At 46.1% G+C, this 23,486-nt stretch overlaps 1 protein-coding gene across 3 annotated transcripts; it reads right to left on the reverse strand.

The window, feature by feature from the left end:
* Window positions 1–790: 790 nt before the first annotated feature.
* Window positions 791–23,424, reverse strand: Kars1 (lysyl-tRNA synthetase 1). Of its 3 annotated transcripts, XM_051168769.1 has the most exons (14): window positions 23,325–23,424; window positions 19,548–19,727; window positions 16,913–17,069; window positions 14,934–15,099; window positions 12,082–12,175; window positions 11,059–11,245; window positions 10,837–10,962; window positions 7,340–7,459; window positions 6,032–6,368; window positions 5,787–5,872; window positions 5,076–5,161; window positions 4,387–4,513; window positions 2,635–2,778; window positions 791–1,051 (listed from the first exon to the last, which is right to left on the reverse strand). In XM_051168769.1, exons 2-14 carry the CDS (start codon window positions 19,691–19,693, stop codon window positions 953–955), a joined length of 1,875 nt encoding a protein of 624 aa, XP_051024726.1. In that variant the 5' UTR covers window positions 19,694–19,727; window positions 23,325–23,424; the 3' UTR covers window positions 791–952. The 3 variants fall into 3 exon arrangements, with proteins under 3 accessions (XP_051024726.1, XP_051024728.1, XP_051024729.1); XM_051168771.1 differs by lacking the exon at window positions 19,548–19,727 and having other exon boundaries at window positions 23,325–23,417; XM_051168772.1 differs by lacking the exons at window positions 16,913–17,069; window positions 19,548–19,727 and having other exon boundaries at window positions 23,325–23,422.
* Between the last annotated feature and the right edge of the window lie 62 nt (window positions 23,425–23,486).

Below are 23,486 nucleotides of genomic sequence, written 5' to 3' on the forward strand. Positions count from 1 at the left end.
CCCTGTTATGCACGCGCAGCGCCCTCCACACGATCCTATTCTACCAGTCGCCGCAGACCAGGTTGCATGATGGAAGTGACGCGTTAAGGGGCCGCTTTGTTCAACTTCGCCCGCAAAGCATGCTGGTCTATGTAGTCTTTGGCTGGTAACGGAGTTATACGGCTCAGTTCGGAAAAGAAAAATGCACTTGATCTGGTCTGGTTCTTCCTGGACTTCCTACCCAAGCCCTAAAGAAAATAAAAGTGACTTCCATGGAAGTAGTGGTTTGGTTTTTGTTCCTTGCTGTTTCCAGCATTTCAGAACATAGCTAGTATTTAACACACATCAATATATATTTGTTCAAAGACTGCAGATGGTGCTGGAGAGTTGGCTTAGGAGTTAAGAGCACACCCTGCTCTGGTTCTCAGCATCCACGCTGGGCAGCTTACAATTACCTAAAACTCTGGCCCCAGAGGGCCCCTACTCTAACACACACATATAACTAATAATAAGAATAAATCTTAAAGCTAGATGTCCAGTGCAGGCCTTTAGTCCCAGCACTCTGGGAGGCAGAGGCAGGTGGATCTCTGTAGGTTCAAGGCCAGCCTTGTCTACAAAGGGAGTTCAGGATAGCTAGGGCTCTACACAGAAAAACCCCATCTCGAACCCCCTAAACAAACACACACACACACACACACACACACACACACACACACACACACACACACACACACCTTAAACAGACAAATGCAACGGCAGAGTTCTAAACATTCATTAGACCAACAGTCTGGGGAGGAAATGTGACATTGCATAGGTAAAGAGAGAAACAGTTTATTTGGTAACAGGAATAAAAAGAAGTTCTTCAATTCTCTCTTGTGGTGGTTGGACTGCAGTGGCCAGATGGACGGCACCATACACGAACCCCTCAGATCAGATCTGTTTAAGTGTGGAGAGCCGGAGCTGCATGTATTTCCTAGACAGAGGGGCCGGCGGCTGGGCTTCCTTGTGTTTCAGTGGCTGTCACAGTTTCCTTCTTGTCTTCAGGCTTCATGGCCGGAAACAGGAGTACTTCCTGTAGAAGAGAGAAGCATACTTCAGAAGCACCAGGGCAGTGAGGGCACAGTGGTACTGGCCTTTAATCCCAGCATTCAGGAAGCAGAGGCCGAGGGATCTCTTTGAGTTTGAGGCCAGCCTGGTCTATAGAATGAGTTCCAGGGCTACACAGAGAAACCCTGTCTGCAAACAAAAACAAAACAAAACAAAACAAAAAACCCTCAAGCCAAAACAAAAGCGAACTTTCTCCTAGGCACACAACAATATAACCTCAGTGTTCAGGAGGTAGAGACAGAGAGACCAGGAGCTCAAGTTCAATATATGTGGGGCTCTGCTGGGTAAGGTTCAAGTCTGACTTCTCCGTTTAGCAGTTTGCTCTGGTTTATGATGGTGAATCCCTTTTCTCAGCTGGGTTATTGCTCCAACTGATCTGGTTAACTCCAGGTCTTGTATAAGCTCACACAACCCTCAGGGAAGACAACAAACCTGACCATTTCCTGATAAGAAAACTGGTTTGGCAAACCCCACCCTATGGCAGGGAGATCCTAGCCTCCAGCAAATGACCTTTAATCTTACCTAGAAGTCATTTCCTCACTCACAGGATAATTAAGTACTATGTTTTCATTCTTGTGATAGGACCCCACGCTATTGCATGTAAATGAGGTACTGTACCGCTATATGTAGATTAAGTATCCTTAGTCCTATCAGAAACATTAACCACAATCTGTGCCCGCCCCCCACCTAAAAGTTTATAAATAAAGGCTGGCTGTCATGCTTGTTTGCCATTCCTCCACTCCATTTATTCTGGGTGAGAACTGCTGCAGGATGCCTGGTGGTCAGGCAGAGATGGTGGAACTTCCTATACAGCCACAGAGGCCTGCTCCATCACCACCACTGGCTCAGTGCTGACCGCCAGCGGCTCACCAGACCTGCCTTCCCAATGGGCTGGTTTTGGATTTCTACCCCGCTTCCTCTGTCGGGCGGTAACACTTTTGGCATCATCAGAGGCTGGTGGAGCTCCCGAGTCTCCACTGCCACCTGACACCAGCCATCTTACACTAAAGGAGCTACACGCTGAACAGCAAAGGTAAACTACAGACAGAGTTCCAAGAGAGCTTAGGCTACATGAGACTCTGTCTCAAAAACAGGAGCAATAAACCAACAACAAATGGATTTCTTTTTCTATAAAATACAATAAAATAATTGACTGATTTCAGGCAATACATGTAGAGTGAGCTTAGCATTTTTTTGGTATGAAAGAAAAGCAAACTATTAGTATCTCCTGTCTCAAGAGGAACAACTAAGCTGGGTGTGGTGGCACATGCCTTTAATTGCAGCACTTGTGAAGAAGAGGCAGGCGGACCTCTGAGATCGAGGCCAGGCTGGTCTACAAAGCGAGTCCAGGACAGCCAAGGCTACATAGAGAAACCCTGTAGGGTAACTGGGTGGGTGGGGGGAGTGTTAAGAGGAACAACTAAAATGCTGTAAGGTTAGCTGCCCTTTAGTCTCCTCCTATAGGGTGCTGTGGAACTTCCTCAGCCTCTCCTTTATTTGCCAGGCCCTCCATGCTCTGGGAAGATGTACTGAGAAGTCTGCACATACCTTGATATTGTTGGAATCTGTGAGAAACATGGTGAGTCGATCGATCCCCATGCCCCAGCCAGCTGTGGGGGGCAGCCCATACTCCAGGGCAGTGCAGAAGTTCTCATCTATGAACATGGCCTCATCATCACCAGCAGCCTTGGCCTAGAAGAAAGAGTCAAATGCATTATTCCTCTAGAGCAGAGGCTCTCAGCCCCCCTGATGCTGTGACCCTTTAATACAGCTCCTTATGCCGTTATGACCCCCAGGGTAAAATTATTTTCTTGCTACTTCCTAAGTAATTTTGTTGTGGTGATCCCAACCATAAAAGAATTTCATTGCTACTTCATAAGTAATTGTGCTATTATAAATCTTAATGTAAATATCTGAGAGCCCCAGAGGGATCACAAGCCACAGGTTGAGAACCACTGCTCTAGGTCATCTCAGTGCCCGCACAAACACATTAAAACTTTCAAAAGGGGTACCAAAGATGCTCCTGACTCTCAAGGCTTGCTGGAAATACATTTCCCAGTAATTCTAGCATTTAGCCATTTCTTCCAGAGACCTGGAGGTTAGGACTGATGAACCCTACCTCAGGGATGAAACCCGTATTTTAAGTTGGATGTGATTGTACATTCTGTGGTTCAGTTGGAGGCCAGCCTGGTCTACATAACTAATTCCAGGCCAGCCAGGGCTAAACAGTAACATCTTGAGTCAAGGGGGATAGATAGTCCTCATTACTTCATACGAAACAACACACAGTAGTTTTAAAAAAGATGAAATCTGTCTCAGAATGTAGGTAAAGTTCTCTGGACAAAACTGTTCTTTGCTTGGGGATTGAGGGCTCTAGCTAGACTGGGTCTCAGCTGCTCTAGGATGGCACTAGAGGCTGTCTCAGGCCCTGAAGGCGGCCACCAGGGCAGAGGAGTACAGGAACCTTCACGGCACCACCTTCTTTACATCTTCATGTGTTGCTCATCCTCAGACTATCTCAACAAAGTACAATCTCGACCACGTGTGCTGCTGCATTTGAGAAGCAGTCGGGATCTCCCTGAGTTTCAAAGCCAGCCTGGACTACATAGTGAGCTCCAGGAGAGCAAGAGGGACAAGAGAGAGAGAGAGAGAGACTAGAGGGAGAGAGAGAGAGACAGAGAGAGAGAGACACAGAGAGAGATTGATTCTGTCTCAAAAAACAATGCAAAAGAAAACGACACCCCCCAATAGAGAGCTATAGTTTAAGAAAAAGTGTAGCTTTGTTCAATGTCTTTGCCAGATGAGTGCTGTTCTCCACATAGCGATCTTAAACCCGTCTTACAAATCGTATAATCAAAGTCTCAGCTGGGTGTGGTGCTGTAGCCCTGTGATCCCAACCCTTGGAATAGAGACAAGAGGATCAAGGAATTTCAGGCCAGGCTTGCCTACCTGAGATGCTGTCTCAAAGACAAAATGAGCAGCTCTACTTTAACTGTCACTTCCTCCTGTAAAGCCTCTTTGTGGGGCTTTACAGAGTTCGATGCCTAGCACCCAGATAGGGCCTCATAACCATCTATAACTCCAGCTGAAGGGACCAATGCCCTTTCCTGCCCTCCTTGAGCACTGTGTGCAGGCGGTACACTGATATACACATGGGCAGAAATACCCACATACATAAAATAAAGCTTCCTAGGCTTCAGTTAAAATACCAACAAAGTACATCAGCACGGCGTTAAGGCTGGTCCCTCCTGCTGAGTAAGCTCATGGTGAACTGGGCGTCAGCTCACTCTCCTTCCTTACCTTCGCTTGTTCTTCAAACAGCTGCCGTTGCCGCATGGGGTCATTCAGCTCCGTGTAGGCATTGCATATTTCCTTCTTCATGACGAACAGCTCAAAGCGCTCGGTTAGACCCTCTTTGGAGCGGTGCCTGGGAACGTGAGACCAGAGGATGAATCTAGAATTCTCCTAATGAAGTGTGGAACTCACCGGTGCTCAGCACCAGTCGCTGGTACCAGCGTGATGGCGAGGCAGCTGTGGAATAGCCTGAGTCTGTGCCCTTCTGCTCTGCTCTCATACTCTGGGCTGCCTACTTGCTTTGGTCAAGGAGGCATCAGGAAAGGTCTAGCATGTATTTGCTTGTTCAGGCTTGTTCTTTTGGAATGCTTGCCTTGGGAACCTAACCACCATGCTGACAAAAGCCAGACTACAGCCAGAAAGATCATGTACAGAGGCCCTGGCAGGACTCACCTTAGCTACTTTGCCCATACACGGTGCAAAAAGACCACCAAGTCAACACAGGATATCAAAACACACTGTCACTTTACACCATTAACTTCTTTTTGTTGTTTTTAAAAAGCAGTACTGAAGAGTGAACCTAGGGCACAGCCTAGATTCGTGTTAAGTAAATGTTCTACTGTAGAGGTACAGCAGCTGCAGCAGGCACAGCCCTACTTTAGGGGGTTTTCATGCAGCAACAAACTGTGTCTTACCATTTGGCCAAAGGGCTCATAATCTGTGGGTGATCACAGATGAATGTAGGGCTGATGCAGGTCACTTCCAGGAACTCTCCAACAAGCTTAATGAGAAAACAGAGCAGAACTAGACACGGCTTCTGAATATGGCTGACAGCCCTGCCCGAGGGCACGCTGTAACTCCCACACTCACGGGCTCATCTTGTAGCTTTTTGCAGAGGGCAGGGAGCATTAACTAAAATAATATACATGAACAGGGCTGGAGACATGGCTCAGAGGTTAAAGAGCACTGCCTGCTCTTCCAAAGGTTCTGAGTTCAATTCCCGACAACCACATGGTGGTTCACAACCATCTATAATGAGATGTGGTGCCCTCTTCTGGTGTGCAGGCACACATGCAGGCCAAACACGTATACACATTAAACAAACAAACAAATCTTTAAAAATTATATACATGAACTATTTGGCACAGATAAAAGTATTATAGCTAAAGTTTCTTTTTGCTTATATTTATGGGGATTGAGCCACCCCCTTTCCCTGGCATTGACTTGCTAAGTGAGTATTTTACTACTGAGCTGCACATTGCCCAACCCCAGTTCAAAGCTTCAATTTTCCTGTGCCTCTGTAAGGCTCTCATGTGAAGCTGCAGGCAGGAACTCTCCCAGTGGATCCACTTCCTGGGCATCAAGGTTCTGGACAGCACTGCACGAGTCCAAGTGTGGTGTCTCACCTTATCAAGGAGCCTGGCTGTGGTCCGAGGTGGGGGGCACTCAACGGCTTTTGCAACACAAATATCATCAAGAATTTTCCGAGTTTCTGTAAGAGAAATGTGCAAGTTAGGACAGGGAACATTAACTGCGTTCTAGGAAAAATGCCTATAAATACAAGCTGTGCGACATTTCAGCTCTGACCTAAACAAATTCAGAGCCGAACAGGAAGGGAGGCCACCCAGTGGAGTGGAGTGGAGTGGTTTACCCTCAGTTTCAAAGAGCCTGGTTTCCGGCAACTTCACACCCAGGGCTTTCTCGAGCTCTTCCACCATGCTGATTCTCCGGAAAGGCGGGGTGAAGTCGATCTCATAGGCTTGGCCTTCTGGCCCGTCTGGGTGGTAGGTGATCTTGTAGCTGCCCGTGATGCTTTTCACCATCCCCGACAGCATCTTCTCTGTGATCTCCATGAGGTCGTGATAGTCTGCGTAGGCCATGTAGAACTCACAGGTGGTGAACTCAGGGTTGTGAGTCATATCAATCCCTTCATTCCGGAACTGGCGCCCAATTTCATAAACCCTGTCGATGCCACCAACCACCAGCATCTACCAAAAAGCCAGCCATGTGTTAGTAGCCCCGATAAGCTGAGTGGTTTTCACAGCTTTCACATGCTCTCTACTCGGAATGTCCAGCACCCTGCTGACTTTAGACACCTAGAGCACACGTCATTTTGCTTTTTGTTTTTATTTGGCTGTGCACGATTCCTGCGTCTCTTCCTGTATCTTTGCTGTTTCTTATTTGTTGGGTCTGAGTTTCTCCAAAGCCTCTTCTGGGGTTAGGCTACAGGCAAGTGACCCAGCTCCACCCTGCCAGACACACTAGTGACATGTCAGCATAGGTGTAGGTATTACATAGGACTCACTCTGGTGAAGGGAGCCAGAGGTAGCCATCTTCAAACAGGCTACAGAGATCCTGGTGCAGTGACTTGTGACCAGCAGGGGACAGTGTTCCCTGTGACACCAGCCCTCCAGTGATAAGATTCATCGTCACTCCATGCTGTGGTTTCCAGGCATGCCTCCCTGGCTTTCAAGGTCATGATGGCTGCCTGACTAGATTTGCGTCTGCACCTGAGAATCTTGGCTGACAGTTTTTGGTGTTTATATGGCTAATTTGAAAAGATTTATTCCTTAAGTTCTAGAAAGAAGTTAAAATCAATGAAAATTCTTTTATAAAAGACTAAACTCAGAAGTACTGGGATATAGTTCAGTGGTAGATTATTTTTTTTCCTTTTCTTTTTAGACAGGGTCTCACTGCGTAGCTTTGGCTGGCCTAGAACTCACTGTGTACACCAGGTGCTTGCCACCTTGCCTGGGGGTGGGGGTGGGGGTGCTCTTAGGGGAACTGAAAGAGCTGCTCACAAGGGAATTCTTAAGGATCATAGCTAACAGACCTGAGAACAAGAGCACTCTCCTGGCCGATCCACCGTTCCTGTTCCTCATTTCTGACTGAACTGGTCTAGCAGTGATTTTCCCAGGCTCCTGCGACTGGAAGGAAATGGGTGATGGTTACTGAGTACCTTATGGTAGAGCTCTGGAGCGATTCTCATGTATAAGTTCATGTCTAGCTCATTGTGATAGGTGATGAAAGGCTTGGCCACAGCTCCCCCTGGGATGATGTTCATCATGGGCGTCTCGATCTAAAATAGACAGAAAGAAACAGTTCTCAGATGACTAGCGGCCTTGAGGACAGTGCATCCTGTGCCATGTAACATAGTCTAGGCCTGTTGTATAACAGAGTAAAACTTTGCAATGTGAATGCTTGACTCTCTAGAACCTCATCCCTAATAACACAGCGCTGTACTCACTAGCAAGCTGTAACAGAACTCTAAATGCTGCAACTTGAAGGTTTAATGTACTGTGGTGGTTTGAGTGAGAATGGCCCCACGGGCTGATCTGTTTAAAGGCTTGGTCCACACTTGGTGGGACTGTTTGGGAAGGATCAGAAGGCGCAGCCCTGTTAGATGGAGTAGGTGTTGGCCCTTTTTAAAAAAAAAAAAAAAAAAGACTTATCGATTTATTATTATGTATAGTGTTCTACCTGCATGTACGGAGGTCCTGAGTTCAATTCCCAGCAACCACATGGTAGCTCAGCCATCTATGTGATCTGATGCTGTCTTCTGGCCTGCAGTTGTGCATGCAGGCAGAACATTGTATACATTAAAAAAAAAAAAAAAGAAAGAAAGAAAGAAAAGAAAAAAAGACTTGCCCTGGTCATAGTGTCTCTTCACAGCAATAGGACAGGAACTAAGGCAATTGCAGTATTTACTATTTCTGTCCTTTAACTTAGTCTATGTTTAGAAATTCAAGTTACAAGCTAGGTGTGTTGGCACTTGCCTCCAATCCCAGTCCTCAGGAGGCAGAAGCAGTTAGATATCGTGAATTTAAGGTGAGCCTGGTCTATATAGCGAGTTCCAGGACAGCCAGGGATATAGAGAAAGACCCTGTCTCACATACATTCACACACACAAAATATCTAAGTTAAAAATATCAGTGCACATGTACGATGTTCACTGAAACATTACAAAAGAGAATGAGAAACAACCCAAAGTATCAATACAGCAAACAGGTACGCTCTTAGGAAGTAGCAGAGGGTAAATGTACCACAGTTTCTTAGTCCATTCTTCTACTGAGGGACACTTAGGCTGTTTCCATGTTCTGGCTATTATGTATAAAGCAGCTAGGAACATGGTTGAGCATATGTCCCTGTTGTGTGGTAGGGCATTTTCTGGGTATATTCCAAGGAGTGGGATGCCTGGGTCTTGAGGAAGCCCTATTCCCATTTTTCTGAGAAAGCGCCAGATAGCTTTCCAAAGTGGTTGTACTAGCTTGCATTCCCACCAGCAATGAAGGAGTGTTCCTCTCTCTCCACATCCTCGCCAACATGTGGCGTCATTTGAGTTTTTGATCTTAGCCATTCTGATGGGTGTAAGATAGAATCTCAGTGTCGTGTTGATTTGCATTTCTCTGATGACTAACGAGGACAAGCATTTCTTTAAGTGTTTCTCGGCCATTTGATATTCCTCTATTGAGAATTCTCTGTTAAGTTCCAAGCCCCATTTCGCAATTGGGTTGTTTGGTTTTGTGGTGTTTAATTTCTTGAGTTCTTTATATATTTTGGATATTAGACCTTTGTCAGATGAAGGGTTGGCGAAGATCTTTTCCCATTCTGTAGGATGTCGCTTTGTTCTCTTGACAGTGTCTCCTGCCTTACAGAAGCTTCTCAGCCTCATGAGGTCCCATTTACACTATGGAATACTACTCAGCTATTAAAAACGAGGAATTCCCGAAATTTGTGGACAAATGGATTGAACTAGAAATTATCATAATGAGTGAGTTCACCCAGGAGCAAAAAGAGACAAATGTTATATACTCACTTATATCAAAACACTAGTCCAAGGGATACGTACCATGAAAATCTTTACTTACCAAGAAAGTGGGTCAGAGGAGAGGACATCCTATTGAGACTTTAGGTGAGAGTAGCATGGAAGAATGGGGAAATAGGACCCACAGGGTCCTAGAAACCTACAAGAACTTTATGACAGGCAGATCTGGGTCCTGGGGTCCTCCTCAAACTAAGGCACCAGCCAAGGGGAATCTAGGCAGTAAGCTTCGAACCCCTACCAAGACCTAGCCGACGAACAGGATATTCTCCACCATTGAGTGGAGAGTGAGATCTGGCTCTCACACGAACTCTGGTGCCCCTTTTCTGACCACGTCCCCTGGATGGGGAGACCTGGTGGCACTCAGAGGAAGGATAGCAAGTTACCAAGAAGAGACTTGATATTCTAAGAGCATATATAGGGGGAGGAGGTCTCCCTCAATCACAGACATAGGGGAGGGGAGAAGGGGAGAAGTGGGAGGGAGGGAAGAATGGGAGGAAACAGGGGAAGGGCTAACAATCGAGATGTAATATGAATAAATTAATAAAAAAAAAAAAGACCATATGAATACAGAAAAAGCAAAAAAACAAAAAAAAGAAGTAGCAGAGGGTTGGAGAGATGCTCAGGGGCTAAGAGCACATACTGCTCTTGCAGAGGACCCAAGTTCAAGCCCTAATACACATGTCAGGTAGGTCACAACCACCTGACACTGCCGCTCCACGAGGAATCCAGTCCTCTGGCCTCCAAAGGCACTGACACTCCCATGCACCTACCCAGATATATAGTTTAAAAAAATAGGCCAAGAGTTATATAGGACACTGGGCAACTGGGCATCTTCCTCTATCCTTTGGACATGTACATAGATGCATTCACCTATACACACATGTGCACAGATCACACATACACACACAACCATACCCCAAAACAGACTCTGGAATGGAATATGTCAAAACACCCCTCAAAACAACAACAACAAAAAGCAGGTCTATCACATGGTACATATAGCATGACTACAATTCGTATTTAAACCAAACATAAAACTCCAAAACATTTACACGTGTACTCCATATGTAGCAAGCATATAATGTGCTTAGTATATTTGTGTGTGCATATATCTGCCTGTCTATGCCTCCCAAGTGCTTTGGTTAAGGGTGTGTGCCAGCTTCCAAAGACACTCTCTCACACACACTCTCTCTCTGTATGTATGTATGTATGTATGTATGTATGTATATGCATATGTCTGTCTGTCTGTCTGTCTGTCTGTCTATCTATCTATCTATCTGGCTGTCCTGCACTCACTTTGTAGACCAGGCTGTCCTCAACTCACAATGATCTGCCTCCCAAGTTCAGGGATTAAAAGCATGTGCCACCACGCCCAGCTTCTAAAGACTATTTTTCATACTATAGACCCTCCAAAATTATTGAACATGGCATCATTAGCAGATGGATGGTACATTAGTTTGGAAGTCAGGTCCTGATTTCCTAACAAGCACTAAGCAAGGTGGAACAAAGACACTTGGCAAGGGGGTGTGCTTCTTAGGCAGGAAGGACCCTGGCAGGATACGCTGTGGAAAAGGAAGACGGGAGAGACAAGCATAGCACGGCAAGTACCAAAACCCTTCACCCTTGGTCACCTCTAGGAATCCCAGCTCATCCAAGAAACTTCTTATGTACGTGATGATCTTAGAGCGGATGATAAATTTCTGCCTCACAAAGTCATTCAGTATCAAGTCCAAGTATCTCTGTCGATACCTTGTTTCCTAAACCAAAAGCAACAGTTAGAAAGCAGTGCTCTGTGTGATGGTGTGGTGGGTGGCCCGTGTCTTAGGGAGCAGCCGCACAGCTGCAGAACCTACCTTGTCTCTGAGGCCGAAGTGAAGATGAGGCAGCATATGCAGGCAGGGAGACAGGAGTGTGATTTCATATGGGATGATGCTCAGCTCACCCTTTTTGGTCTTCCCGGGATTCCCCTGAACTCCGATTATGTCTCCCCGGCGCAGTTTGTTATTGATACGAACAAATTCTTCCTCTGATTTATAATTCCTGAGTGGAAGGAAAAGTACGTTGACGTACTCCTCTTCACATTCAGACAGACGCCTGGCTCGTGTAGCAAACCTTCACTGACTGTTCCAATGAGGCCGAGAGGAGCCCCTGCTTCAGGGACAACTGCTGGGTGACTCCTGTTATGCTAATTGCCCCATGAGTAAGAATGGCCATTCTTTTCCAGCCTTTCACCTTCTGCTCAACTGTACCCAGCCACGCCCCACTCCTTGCTATCCTAATTTTTATTTATTTATTTATTTATTTTTGTTTTCCAAGACAGGGTTTCTTCAGGCAGGCTCAGCTGTCCTTGAACTTGCTTTGTAGATCAGACAGGCCTGGATCAGAGACCCACCTGCCTCTGCCTCCCAAGTGCTGGGATTAAAGGTATTTACCACCACTCCCTGGCTTGCCATCCTAACTTTATTTCTGATTTTTTTTTGGTTTTTCGAAACAGGATTTTTCTTGTAGTTCTGGCTGTCCTGCTTTGTATAGCAGGCTGGCCTCGAACTCAGAGATCCGCCTGCTTCTGCCTCCCAAGTGCTGGGATTAAGGGCATGCACCACCATGCCCCGGGCACCATCCTAACTTTAAACAGCAATGGGAAAATAGGACCACATTAGCCTGTGTCTTCAACAATCCATTTGTTACTGTGGGGTATGACACAAGTTATTGTTTTACTTTGGTTTTCTTGAGACAGGTTTCTCTGTATATAGCCCTGGCTGTCCTGGAATTCACTCCGAACCCAGAGATCTCTCTGCCTTTGCCTCCCGATTGCTGGAGGCCTGTGCCATCACCGCCCAGCAACACAGGATCTTTAACTGGCTATTTCTTTGTACCTGGAGTTGGCCATGACTTGTAACTTGACCCCCTCTCCTCGAAGGTCATAGAAGATAAGCTTTCCGCCAGAGGCTCTCTTGGCATGGATGCGACCTAGAAAGAAAACAGCAAAGATACTGAGAGGAAGAGAAACCCTTTAAGCTCCCTGTGCAGCACTGATCACAGCAATCATATGCATGGTCTGCCACTTCTTCGTATCAGTGAATCACATTAAAATCAGTCAAGGTTGTACAGCAAGACCTCACTTTAAAGATGGCCAGTGGACTCTTGGATGATGGCAGTGGTAGTGACAACACAGGTTTTTCCATCTTTACTATAAAGATTCAGGAAGTGGTTAGTGCACACCTGAGAGCAGTGGTACAGAACTGTAATCCCAGCACTTGGGAGGCAGTGGCAGGAGATCTCTGTGAGCTCGAGGCCAGCCTGGTCTACAAAGCAAGTCCAGGACAGCTCAAGGCTACACAGAGAAACCCTGTCTGGGGGGGGGGGCGGAGGGCAAGTTATGGAAGAAGATATTCCTCAGAACCCTAAAATATAAGCAATGCCCTTTATTATTTTCCTAGGGAAAAAAGCAGTGGGTAAGGAGTGGGCATCTGAGAACTGAAGAACTACCAAATGGCCAAGGGCATTCACTGAAGAATGCAAGCACTTCGGGCTAGCTGGAGAGCAGCAGCAGAGACTTGTACTCCATACATGCTAAGCTACTTAGAGGGGACAGAACAGGAAGCCCATGAACTCTAAGCTGAGCAGATAGGCTCCTTCCCAGGGCAGGGCCCTACAAGGCACTACAAAGAGGAAAAGGAAGAGACCTAGGAAATCCAAGAACTGTAACCAGCTACTACGTCTATGAGCACTTGCCCTAAACCAGAGTATAGTGAGCTGAGAACAAAACCAGTCTTCCTTTAAACACACCAGAAAATGAAGACTGGGTGTAGCGCTCAGTGGGGAGTGCTTGCCTTGCATGCACTTACTTCAGCTCCTAGCACCACATAAGCCAGCTGTGGTGGCACATGCCTGTAGTCCCAGACAAAGGCAACAGGGCCATCTTTGAATACTCAGTGAGTTCAAGACCAACCCCCAAACAAACAAACAAACAAACAAATCCAGAATGAATTTCATATACACATTAAGCAACAAAGAAGGATTCCGTGGGCTGGGAGATGCCTCAGCATGTCAAAGAGGCTAGGCAAAGATCCTGATACAAATTCCACCTTGGAATCCTACATAAAAAGCTGGACTTGGTGGCTCAATGGGAGGCAGCAGAGGTAGAAGAATCTGCCAGAAGTCTTGGGCAGGCTAACTTAGAATACACAGTATAGTGAAAGAAACAAGAGAGGCCCTGCCTCAAAAAAAGGGGCAGCAGAGAAGAGACTCTGAAAAAGCTTTTCTCTGACACACACACAAAATAAGTAAAATTAAAAGGATTTGTTAATCACAATTACTTCAAAGAACTAACAATCCATTGTCTTCAAATAGTCTCAAAAGCAATCCAAGGCAAGAAACAAAAAACAAAACAAGCCAAAAAATTATATCCAATTTAAGAAAAATATCTAAAATAAAAAGAAGGGGGAACACATGGGGAATGCTGGAGATGGATCAGCAGTTAAGAGCAATTGCTGCTCTTACAGAGGACCTAGGTTAGGCTCCCAGCAACCACATGGTGGTTTACAACTATTTGTAACTCTCGTTGCAGGGGAACTGACTCCCTCTTTTGACCTCCGCAGGCACCCGGCATGCACACACATACCTGCAGGTAACACACTCATAACCATGAAATAAATCTAAAACCAAATCGAAACAAGATGAAGATCCTATACCTAAAAACAGTCATGTACTGAGTCAAAGTGACTAACATCAAAAAAGCTTTAGTGGCTATGATGGTGACCCCTGTAATTAGGGGTTCACTAGAGAGATGGCTCAGCAGTTAAGATTTACTGTTTTTCCAGAGGTCGCAAGTTTGATTCTCAGCACCCATATTGGGAGGCTCACAATTGCCTGTATAGCAGCTGTAGGGCATCTCTGACACGCTTTTGGGCACTTACACACATATTTGGCGTGCGTGCATGCGTGCGCACGCACACACACACACAAAATAAATCTTAAAAATTAATAAAAAAGATACTAGATGCACCATGCACTTGTAACCCTAGCACTGGAGGAGGTGGATTCAAGAGTGACCCTGGGGCTTGCTGGACAGGCAACCTACTCAGCAAGCTTTAGCCAGTGAGAGGCCATGTCCCAATAAAAACGTGACAGCAACAGAGCCTTAGGAACGACACTGGAAGCTGTCCTCTGACCTCTACATGCGCACAAATGAATACATGAACACACACACACACACACACACACACTCTTGAGAAAAATTAATAGGCTTTGACATGTAGGTACTGTAACAAGGATTATATAAGTATTTTTTTCCCCCAAGGGGAAGGCAAGAAAAAGATATTCTTTAAAAACCCTTCACAAATTCATAAATAACAACGTTATAGAAATAACTATTTGAGAGTAGAGAAAGAAAATGAAATTAAATGACTGGACCCACAGTTTGGGGGTGAAAGGAAATTCTACGATTATAAAGTAGGAGGATATCCAGGCAGGCAGTCCCTCAGAGAACAGCCCTTCCCCAGAAGGCCCGCGCCTCAGGGGTGTTGGACTTCCTTCTGTGAGGAGACTTCAAGGTACTGTCTCCAGTAAGGTAACTTCAGCACTAGCCAGAAAGCGCAGCATGGGGCCTCAAGTTTGAGGCCAGCCTAGGGTATCTAGCAAGATCCGACTCAAAAGCCAAAAAGGGCAGGGGAGCAAGACCAGCTCAGGCCCTTCTGTGTGTCGGCGCAGATGCCTGCCCACCTACCTGCCACTGTTAAGGTGATGTCAGCCAGGTGGTCTCCAGGCTGCAGGTGACTGTACTCTTGGATGAACTGAGTGAGTGAGATGTCCACATGGAACTTGTGAGGGTACGGGTCCTCCCCACTGACCTTCAGCTGGTGGACCGCTTGACTGCGGATCTTGTAGTATTGCTGTTAAAAGAGAGCCAGGCCTTCAGAACTGGAAGCCTTCAGGTGTGGCCTCTCCAGCAGGCTCTTGTTAGTTTCCTTGCCTCTGGGACAGAATACCTTACTAGTTCAGGAGGATACAGTTAGGGCAGGGAAGGCGTGGCGGCTAGAGCAGCTTGCTCAGGCCAGCAGAGGATTATGGAACAACTTCATCTCTGCAGATCAGGCAACAGAGAAGTGCATAGTGGGGTGAATGGGCTGACTCATAACCCATTACGACCCACCAGCAGCATCCCTTTAATCCTAGGACTTGGCAGGCAGAGGCAGGTGGATCTCTGTGACACTGAGGCCAGACTGGTCTACAGAGCAAGTTCCAGGACAGCCAAGGCTACAGAGAGGAAACCTTGTTTTGAAAAATAAAACAAAACAAAAGACCCACCACCAGCAACCATCTCCTCCAGTAGACCCCACCCCCTAAAGCTTCCACAACCTTCCAAAACAGCAGCACCATCTGGGAACCAAGAGGAGACACAAGCCTGCAAGGAGCATTGCCGGAACACTAACCTAGCCCTATGAATCTTTGAAATAGGAGTATGGAATGTGATTTGTATTAAAAATATGTAGATCCACAGGATGAATTCAAAACACAAGATCAATAGAATGAAAAAAAAAAAGGAGTTCATCTAAAATAATAAAACTCAATTGTTACAGGCAGCCTCTTTTGTGGACTGTATTTGCACGGTGCAGTCACTTTCTTAATTACTCTTCCAGGCACACATTAGACTCCTCCCTCGGGCAGGCTCAGGAAACCTGTAGGGTGCAAATATAGGGCATTCTACCACAGGGGTTGTCAATCTTTTTCTTTTAAAAGACTTATTTTTAATCATATGTATGTATGTGTAGGTGTAGGTGTGTGTGTATGCGTGCCTGATCTTTTTCATTTAAAAGACTTATTTTTAATCATATGTATGTGTGTGTGTGTGCGCGCGCGTGCGCACATGCCTGTGGAGGCCAGAAGAGAAAGCTGGATCCTCCGGAGTTGGAGGAGCAGTAGGTGGTTGTGAGCAACCTGATGTGGGTGTCCCTGGAACGGCAGCATGCACTCTTAACCAGTGAGCATCTCTTTAGCCCCCGGCAACCTTCTTCTTGATGTAGCTTTCCAAGTCTGTTAGTAGTGGAGAATTAGCCCTGGAGTGACACAGATGAACGGGCATGGTTGTGTTTACGTACAGAAGCGGGAAGGAGGGTGAAGTGGGAGAGTGGAATGTATTTTGCCAACTATTAGAAGTTGTAGTCTAGCTGGGTGTGGTGGCACATGCCTATAATCCCAGCACTCAGGAAGCAGGGGCAGGCGGATCTCTGTGACTTTGAGGCCAGCCTGGCCTACAAAGCGAGTTCCAGGACATCCAAGGCTACCCAGAGAAACCTTGTCTTGGGGGTGGGGGGAAGAGCTTCTCGTCTATCTTGAGAGAAGACACCCTGATGACACTGCTACAGGCTAAGCTACTTTCCAAGGAAGCAGTTAACTCAGAAGCACTGGTACTTGAAATTGCTTATTTGGAGTTGATATTAAAAATTCAGGGCCATGGAATGGAGAGATGGCTCAGAGGTTAAGAGCACTGACTGCTCTTCCAGAGGTCCTGAGTTCAATTCCCAGCAACCACATGGTGGCTCACAACCATCTATAATGTGATCTGATGCCTTCTTCTGACCTGCAGGTGTAAATGCAGGCAGATCACTGTATAATAAATAAATAAATCTTAAAAGGCAGACGCTGCCCTCCCCAAACCCCTCAGAAGCTCTGTGTCTGGTGGTCCCGACGGCCCAAGGAACTCACGTTTGGGTCCAATGTCTCCTCCTCAGCGCCCACACCATTGTCAGCGGTGTGGTTGGTGGCAGCGGCAGCCTGGCCCAGCTGTTTCTCACTGAGCTCCTTCTGCTTGGCCTCTTTCTCTGCCACTTTCTTCTCAGCTTTCAGCCGTCTCTTTAGCTCACTGTTGGGAAGATGACAGCAGCCAGTGTGAAAGCTGCCTGCAGAGCCCTCTACCAGGAGCTTCACCATGGCTTTTCTAAAGCATGACCAGCCTGCAGAAAAGGTTCCTGCTCGGACCTACACCCCTATGGATTCCACTCCCCAACTCTAACCTGTTGGTCACGGAAGTATTTATGGGAACAAGACAAAAAGAAAACCTAAGCTTTGAACAAAGATGTGACACTTGGCCTGAGGAACCGACTGGAACCATGTACACAAAGGCGAAGAAGCCCACACGCACCAGTTTTACACTCGTACTGGAACAGAGAATTCCCAGAAAATATGCAGGATGGACTTACTTCCTACAGTACCACTTAAGGGTGTGATGAGGTAATACCAGCCCTGTCGGCCTCACGGCTCTCCCAGAACAGAGAGTTAGGCTGTGGAGTGAGCTGGTCTTCAGAGCTTGAGGAGATGCCCCAGTGCCAATGTCACTCATAGTGTGTGGGGGCTGCGGATGTGACATGAAGCCCTTGGGTTCGACCCTAGCAATGCAGATGTGAGGCTGCACATCTGTAACCCCAGTACTTGGGAGGTAGAGGCCGGAGACCACAAGTTTAAGGTCACCCGCAGATACACAGTGACTTTGAGGCCAGCCTGAGGCCCAGCTCAAAACAAAACAAAGCGGGTCTAACTTTAAGCTGAATGAATATTCTACTATCATGCCGTGTTTGTAGCCAAACTGCCTAGTGCTAAATTCTAAAACACTAACCACTTGGGTGGCCTTGGGCCAATGGCTTCTCATCAACTAGAAGAAGGAAGAGACACCCTCTTACCAGCTGTGAGGACTGAGATGTTAAAAAGAAATGGCTGGGATAGTGCTCAAAAGTGGATTAAAGGTATCTCACTACCTAACTCCTTACATTCTGCCTCCAGGACTAAACACAGACAAATCTGGATACATTTCTAACCAAGCATCTCATCCAACCTTCATACTGGTTACTTGAAACTAAAACCCAAAACAATGGGGGCAACTCTGGCCCTTGTGATCTCACCGTGCTATCTGACTCCAGGAAAAAGAAAATGACTTAGACAGACAGAATACCTTCATTATTCAAAGAGAATTTATGGACCAGTCTTCCCAACTGACAACTCTTCAAGAGTGAACCATGGCAAAAGGTCCTAAGTCATGCTGTCTGGCCTTAAAAATGCATCCTTCACTTTCCTTTGCTTTGTAGTTTGGAAGTTGAACCCAGGGATCCAAGTGTGCTAGGCAAGGGGTCTAATACTTAGTTAACCTCCAAGCTCCTTTCTCATGTTGAAATGGGTTTGCCTCCCGAGCGCCTGGGATTATAATTATGCACCATTGCTCTTGCTATATCCTTCATTTTCAAGACGAATTTAGCGAAATTAAAACAAAACAAATCAACTTGATTACACTTTAAGTGCAACACAATTGTGATTGCTTCAAAACAGACAAGCCTTTCTAAATACAGTGTGTCTTCTATTCATCCTTCTAGCAGTCCGCTGGGTCATCAATCGGTAATTCAGTGAGCAGTCTTCTAAGGCTATCTGGTACCGTCCCCTTACCCGACCCCACTCCACTATTAAGGTAAATGTTTTCTGCTTCATTCATCAGGTTTTGCTGTTGTAGATCCTAAGGAAAGTCCAGAAAAGACCCTAATGGTAGCACCAAAACTAGGACAGAGTTGATAAACAAACTCCGGAAAGAAAAGAAAAGAAAAGAAAGAAAAAAAAAAAGAATAGCATTAGAAATTCCGTATTTTGGGGCTGGAGAGATGGCTCAGCAGTTAAGGGCACCAATTGCTCTTCCAGAGGACCCAGGTTCAAATCCCAGCACCCACATGGCAGCGCACAACTGGAACTCCAACTTCTTCTTCTTCTCCTTTTTTAAAAAATATTTTATTTAATTTTAATTTTTATGTGCCTTAGTATGAGAATGCCATGTGGGTGCTGGGAATTGAACCTGGGTCCTTTGGAAGAGCAGGCAGTGCTCTTAACCCCTGAGCCATCTCTCCAGCCCCAGAACTCCAACTTCTGACACCTTCACATGGACATACGTGCAGGCAAAACACCAATGCACATAAAATAAAGGTAAATAAATTTGAAAGAAGTTCCATATTCCAGGCAGTGTGGTGTAGCCCACGCCTACAATCCTAGCGGGAGGTGAGAGCAGAAAGACTTTTAGTTTAGGGCTAGCCTTATTACACAGTAAAGTTCAAGGACACCTTGGTCTATATAGCAAGACCCTGTCTCAATAAACAAACAAACAAACAAAAAACAGTCAAAGGAGGAAGAAAAGAAGAATAAAACAGAGAAGGGAAAGCAAAGAGAGGGGCACTAAACTTACAAAGTAAGCAGGGACTCTTGGCTTGGGCAATAGAGTGGTTTCCTTAACATGGCCAAAGACGTGGCTGCTAACAGGCACTGAAGGAAAGGTTCTGCTCTCAGAGCGATAAAGAAGGTAACGGGCACCAACCTTCTCCTATCAGAAAGTGGCTTGTCCTTGTGGAGCGTGGTGAAAGGAGCAAGGTGGCCCAGTCGAAGTTCCCTCTGACCCCATTGTTCCCATGAGGGGTGGCGCAGGGACCCCCTAGCAAGTCTGAGAGCAGCTTGCATCAACATGGCAGAACACCCTGGAACTAATGATTACCACCACCTAGCAGGAAACAGAGATGTGCAGTCAGAGGGGACAAATAGCACACACTCACTCAACCTGCACTCCTGAGGAGGGGAGCTGTGATTCGTACTAACGTGTGACAACGTGTGACGTTCCTCTGTCTTCAGTCCCTCCTGACTACTAACATCTGCCAATGGTCTCAGTCCTGACTACGGAAAAAAAGCTTCATGTCCAGGATGCAGCTGGGTGGTGATGGCACACGCCTTTAATCCCAGCACTCGGGAGGCAGAGGCAGGTGGATCGCTGTGAGTTCGAGGCCAGCCTGGTCTACAAAGTTAGTCCAGGACAGTCAAGACTACACAGAGAAACCCTGTCCTGAAAAATGAAGAAAAAAAAAAAAAAAGAAAAAAGAAAAAAGAAAAGAAAACTCAAATGCAAGTCAATCAATATTCTATGCAGAAATGCTCACAATATAAGAAAGTACGGAGGGCAAAACATGGGGCTCAGAAGTGCAGTTTCTCCCCTGAGGATGGAACACTGGGGGCTAAAGAGATGGCTCAGAGGTTAAGAGCACTGACTGCTCTTCCAGCACTCCTGAGTTCAATTCCCAGCAGCCACATGGTGGCTCACCCTGATCTATAATGTGATCTGTTGTACATGCAAATAGAGCGCTCATATACATAAAATAAATAAATCAATCTATCTTTTAAAAAAGATGGAATACTGGATACAGAAAGACGATGAAAACATTAAACGCAAATTTTAGACAGTCCTGGCTACCATAGAGGTTGAGAAGGATTATTTGAACCTACTAGCTTGAGAACAGCCTGCCTCAGGAAATAAATAAACCACACAGGAGCCAGCTACAGGAAAGCCTCTCTGTCAAAGGAAGGACCAGTGTGGAATTTCGGATCACATGACACCATGTTTATATGTCACCAACACCATGGCATCAGATCTGCCGGGACCACACTCTACTCTGCTTAAATAATTTAAGGAGGAATCTCTCATAAGAGAGTGAGTGATTTGAGCAGATAGCCTATCAGTTTTTAACTTTGGGGATAATATCAGACATAAAATGGTGCTTAGTAAAGATTTCAGACCAAGAAATTCCAAGAACAATTAAGGGGGAGCGGGGGGAGAGGAAATGTCAATCACAAAAAAAATTATATTAGCTAGGAACATACTTCAAAACTACTTTATTTTAAAGGTTGGTAATGGTGGCACACGACTTTATTTATTTATTTATTTATTTAGGTTTTTCGAGACAGGGTTTCTCTGTGTAGTCTTGGACATCTTGGACTCACTTTGTAGACCAGGCTGGCCTCGAACTCACAGCGATCCGCCTGCCTCTGCCTTCTGAGTGCTGGGATTAAAGGCGTGTGCCACCACGCCCGGCTGGCACGCGATTTTAATCCCAGCACTTCGGAGGTAGAGGCAGAGGCCAGCTTGGTCTACAGAGCAAGTTCCGGGACAGCCAGGGCTACACAGAGAAACCCTGCCTCAAAAAACAAAGCCAACTAACCAAGCAACCAAACCCAAACAACCAGCCTCCCCGTCCCTCACAAAACCACCTGATTTATTTTAGACAAAGAGGATCACAGACTTGGCTTGCCATAGACTTCACTTTAGATCTCTGTCTCAGAGTTTTATGTTTTGGTTTTTCGAGACAGGGTTTCTCTATGTAGCCTTGGCTGGCCTGGACTCGCTGTGTAGACCAGGCTGGCCTCGAACTCACAGCGATCTGCCTGCCTCTGCCTCCCCAGTGCTGGGATTAAAGGCGTGCGCCACCACGCCCGGCTTGTCCCAGAGTTTTAGATCCGTGCTAAAAGACACATAGGAACGTATACTTTTTTTTTTTTTTTGGTTTTTCGAGACAGGGTTTCTCTGTGTAGCCTTAGCCATCCTGGACTCACTTTGTAGACCAGGCTGGCCTTGAACTCACAGCGATCCGCCTGCCTCTGCCTCCCGAGTGCTGGGATTAAAGGCGTGGGCCACCACGCCCGGCTCAGGAACGTATACTTTTTGTTTCTTTGTTTGTTTTTTTTGAGAGGGGGTTTCTCTGTGTTGCCTTGGCTGTCTTGGACTCACTTTATAGACCAGGCTGGCCTCCAACTCACAGAGATCCTGGGATTACAGGCCACCACATATACCTTTATTATTAGTACTTGCAGTGCTGGAAATCAAGAGCCTTGGGCACAGAAGCAACCATTAAGCCATACTCCCAACTCCTAGGAACACCTGTTTTCCCCATAAAAATGACAACCCAAAGCCGGGTGTGGTGGTGCACACCTTTAATCCTAGCACTCGGGAGGCAGAGGCAGGCGGATCGCTGTAAGTTTGAGGCCAGCCTGGTCTACAAAGTGAGTCTAGGATAGCCAAGGCTACACAGAGAAACCTTGTCTCAAAAAACCAAAAACCAAACCAAACCAAAAATGACTACCCAGGGTCATAGTTTGTGGGTTTGAAAAGTTAATAAATCTCTTGCAAGATTACTATTGAGCTTAGATACGGTGTTTAAGAGATAAATGTTGCTATAAAAAAAAACGTTGTAGGTGTATTTAAGAAAAGTCATTTGAAAGGCTTTCTAACTTTACCTGAACTACTGATTTAATAAACACCCAATTTCCTCTAAGGAAGGACAACCAATTACAGCGCTAGCAACCCATACATTTAAACATTTCCTTCAAAATCCCCCCAAAATACATAAAGCAGAAACCTAGACATAAAAGGAAAAAAAATTCAGCTCTTATCTAGACCGGCTCTAGTATTTCCCTTAGGGCTCAACAAGAGGATCGACCCGCTAGTGCACTAACTCAGGCAGCCATGAAGAGTTTCAGTAGCTTCAACTATTTATTTCCTACAGCTCTGGAGGGCACACACTGTGTGGTTCCAGGCATTAAGAAGACATACAAGTCACTGATCGTGTTCTGTCGTTTGAAATGAGGAACACTCGACTAGAGTGTAGTATTTAGACACTATAAAACGGCCAGTTAAAGGGAGGCTAATCTCATCTGTTCACGCTCACGCACCCAATTCTCGGAATTGGAGTGTTTTACAAAGACACGCTGAGCTGAGCAGTGCAAGGGGAGCCTGGTGTATTCCGCTAAATAAGAGCATTTGCTCACCTGTTACAGATCCTTTGAGTGACGCATATGGGTGAGTGCCCAACAGTTTCAGAACGTACCCCTTTTAACATCTAAGGTGCAGAATTAACTTCGATAGGCCAATAAAAAAATTTTAAGGTTCTCTTTTGAAGAGCTAAGATATTTAACCATTTTCCAATCTACTCATGGAGTAGTGGCTCATTTAAAAAAAAAAAAACCCACACACATTTCTTAGAAGGTAGGAGGAAAGCTAGTTTCACTTTTCTTTCCTGTTACCTCCCAGTTTCTGTGCTGGTTTCTCCTCAGCATGGCCGTCCCTACAGTTAGGGCCGGGGAAGACACGAGGCACGGCAACTGACCCCTGAGCATCCCGGGGGCTGTAGATTTCAGGGGGCTGCATCTCGGCTCCACAGCATGTGCTCACTCACCGGAGAGGCCCCTGGCACAGTAGCCTTGGCGGGAAGACTCTAGGTACTTCCCATCGGGCCACTGCGACAAGAGGCACTAAACGACCTTCAGCGACACTTACTTCTTGCTTAGTTTCGGCTCGCCATCCACTTTGATGTCACTCTCTTGCAGCGTGGCCATCTTCCCCACTGGCCTGACCCCAAAAAAGGAAAAAAAAAAAAAAAAAAAAAAATGACTAGCGTAGAGCTAGAATTTCCAGGTCATAGCCCAAAGTCCCGCCTCT

The sequence above is a fragment of the Acomys russatus genome, chromosome 26 (assembly GCF_903995435.1).
Source record: "Acomys russatus chromosome 26, mAcoRus1.1, whole genome shotgun sequence".
NCBI lineage: Eukaryota > Metazoa > Chordata > Mammalia > Rodentia > Muridae > Acomys > Acomys russatus.

Excerpts from the sequence above, each read along its gene's own strand:
- Kars1 (XM_051168769.1), bottom strand. The coding sequence starts at position 19,693 with ATGTTGATGCAAGCTGCTCTCAGACTTGCTAGGGGGTCCCTGCGCCAC. Across the intron at positions 12,176-14,933 it reads CATCACCTTAACAGTGGCAG|GTCGCATCCATGCCAAGAGA; the intron begins GTAGGTGGGCAG and ends TTTTCTTTCTAG. Across the intron at positions 10,963-11,058 it reads ACTTCGGCCTCAGAGACAAG|GAAACAAGGTATCGACAGAG; the intron begins GTAGGTTCTGCA and ends CTTTTGGTTTAG.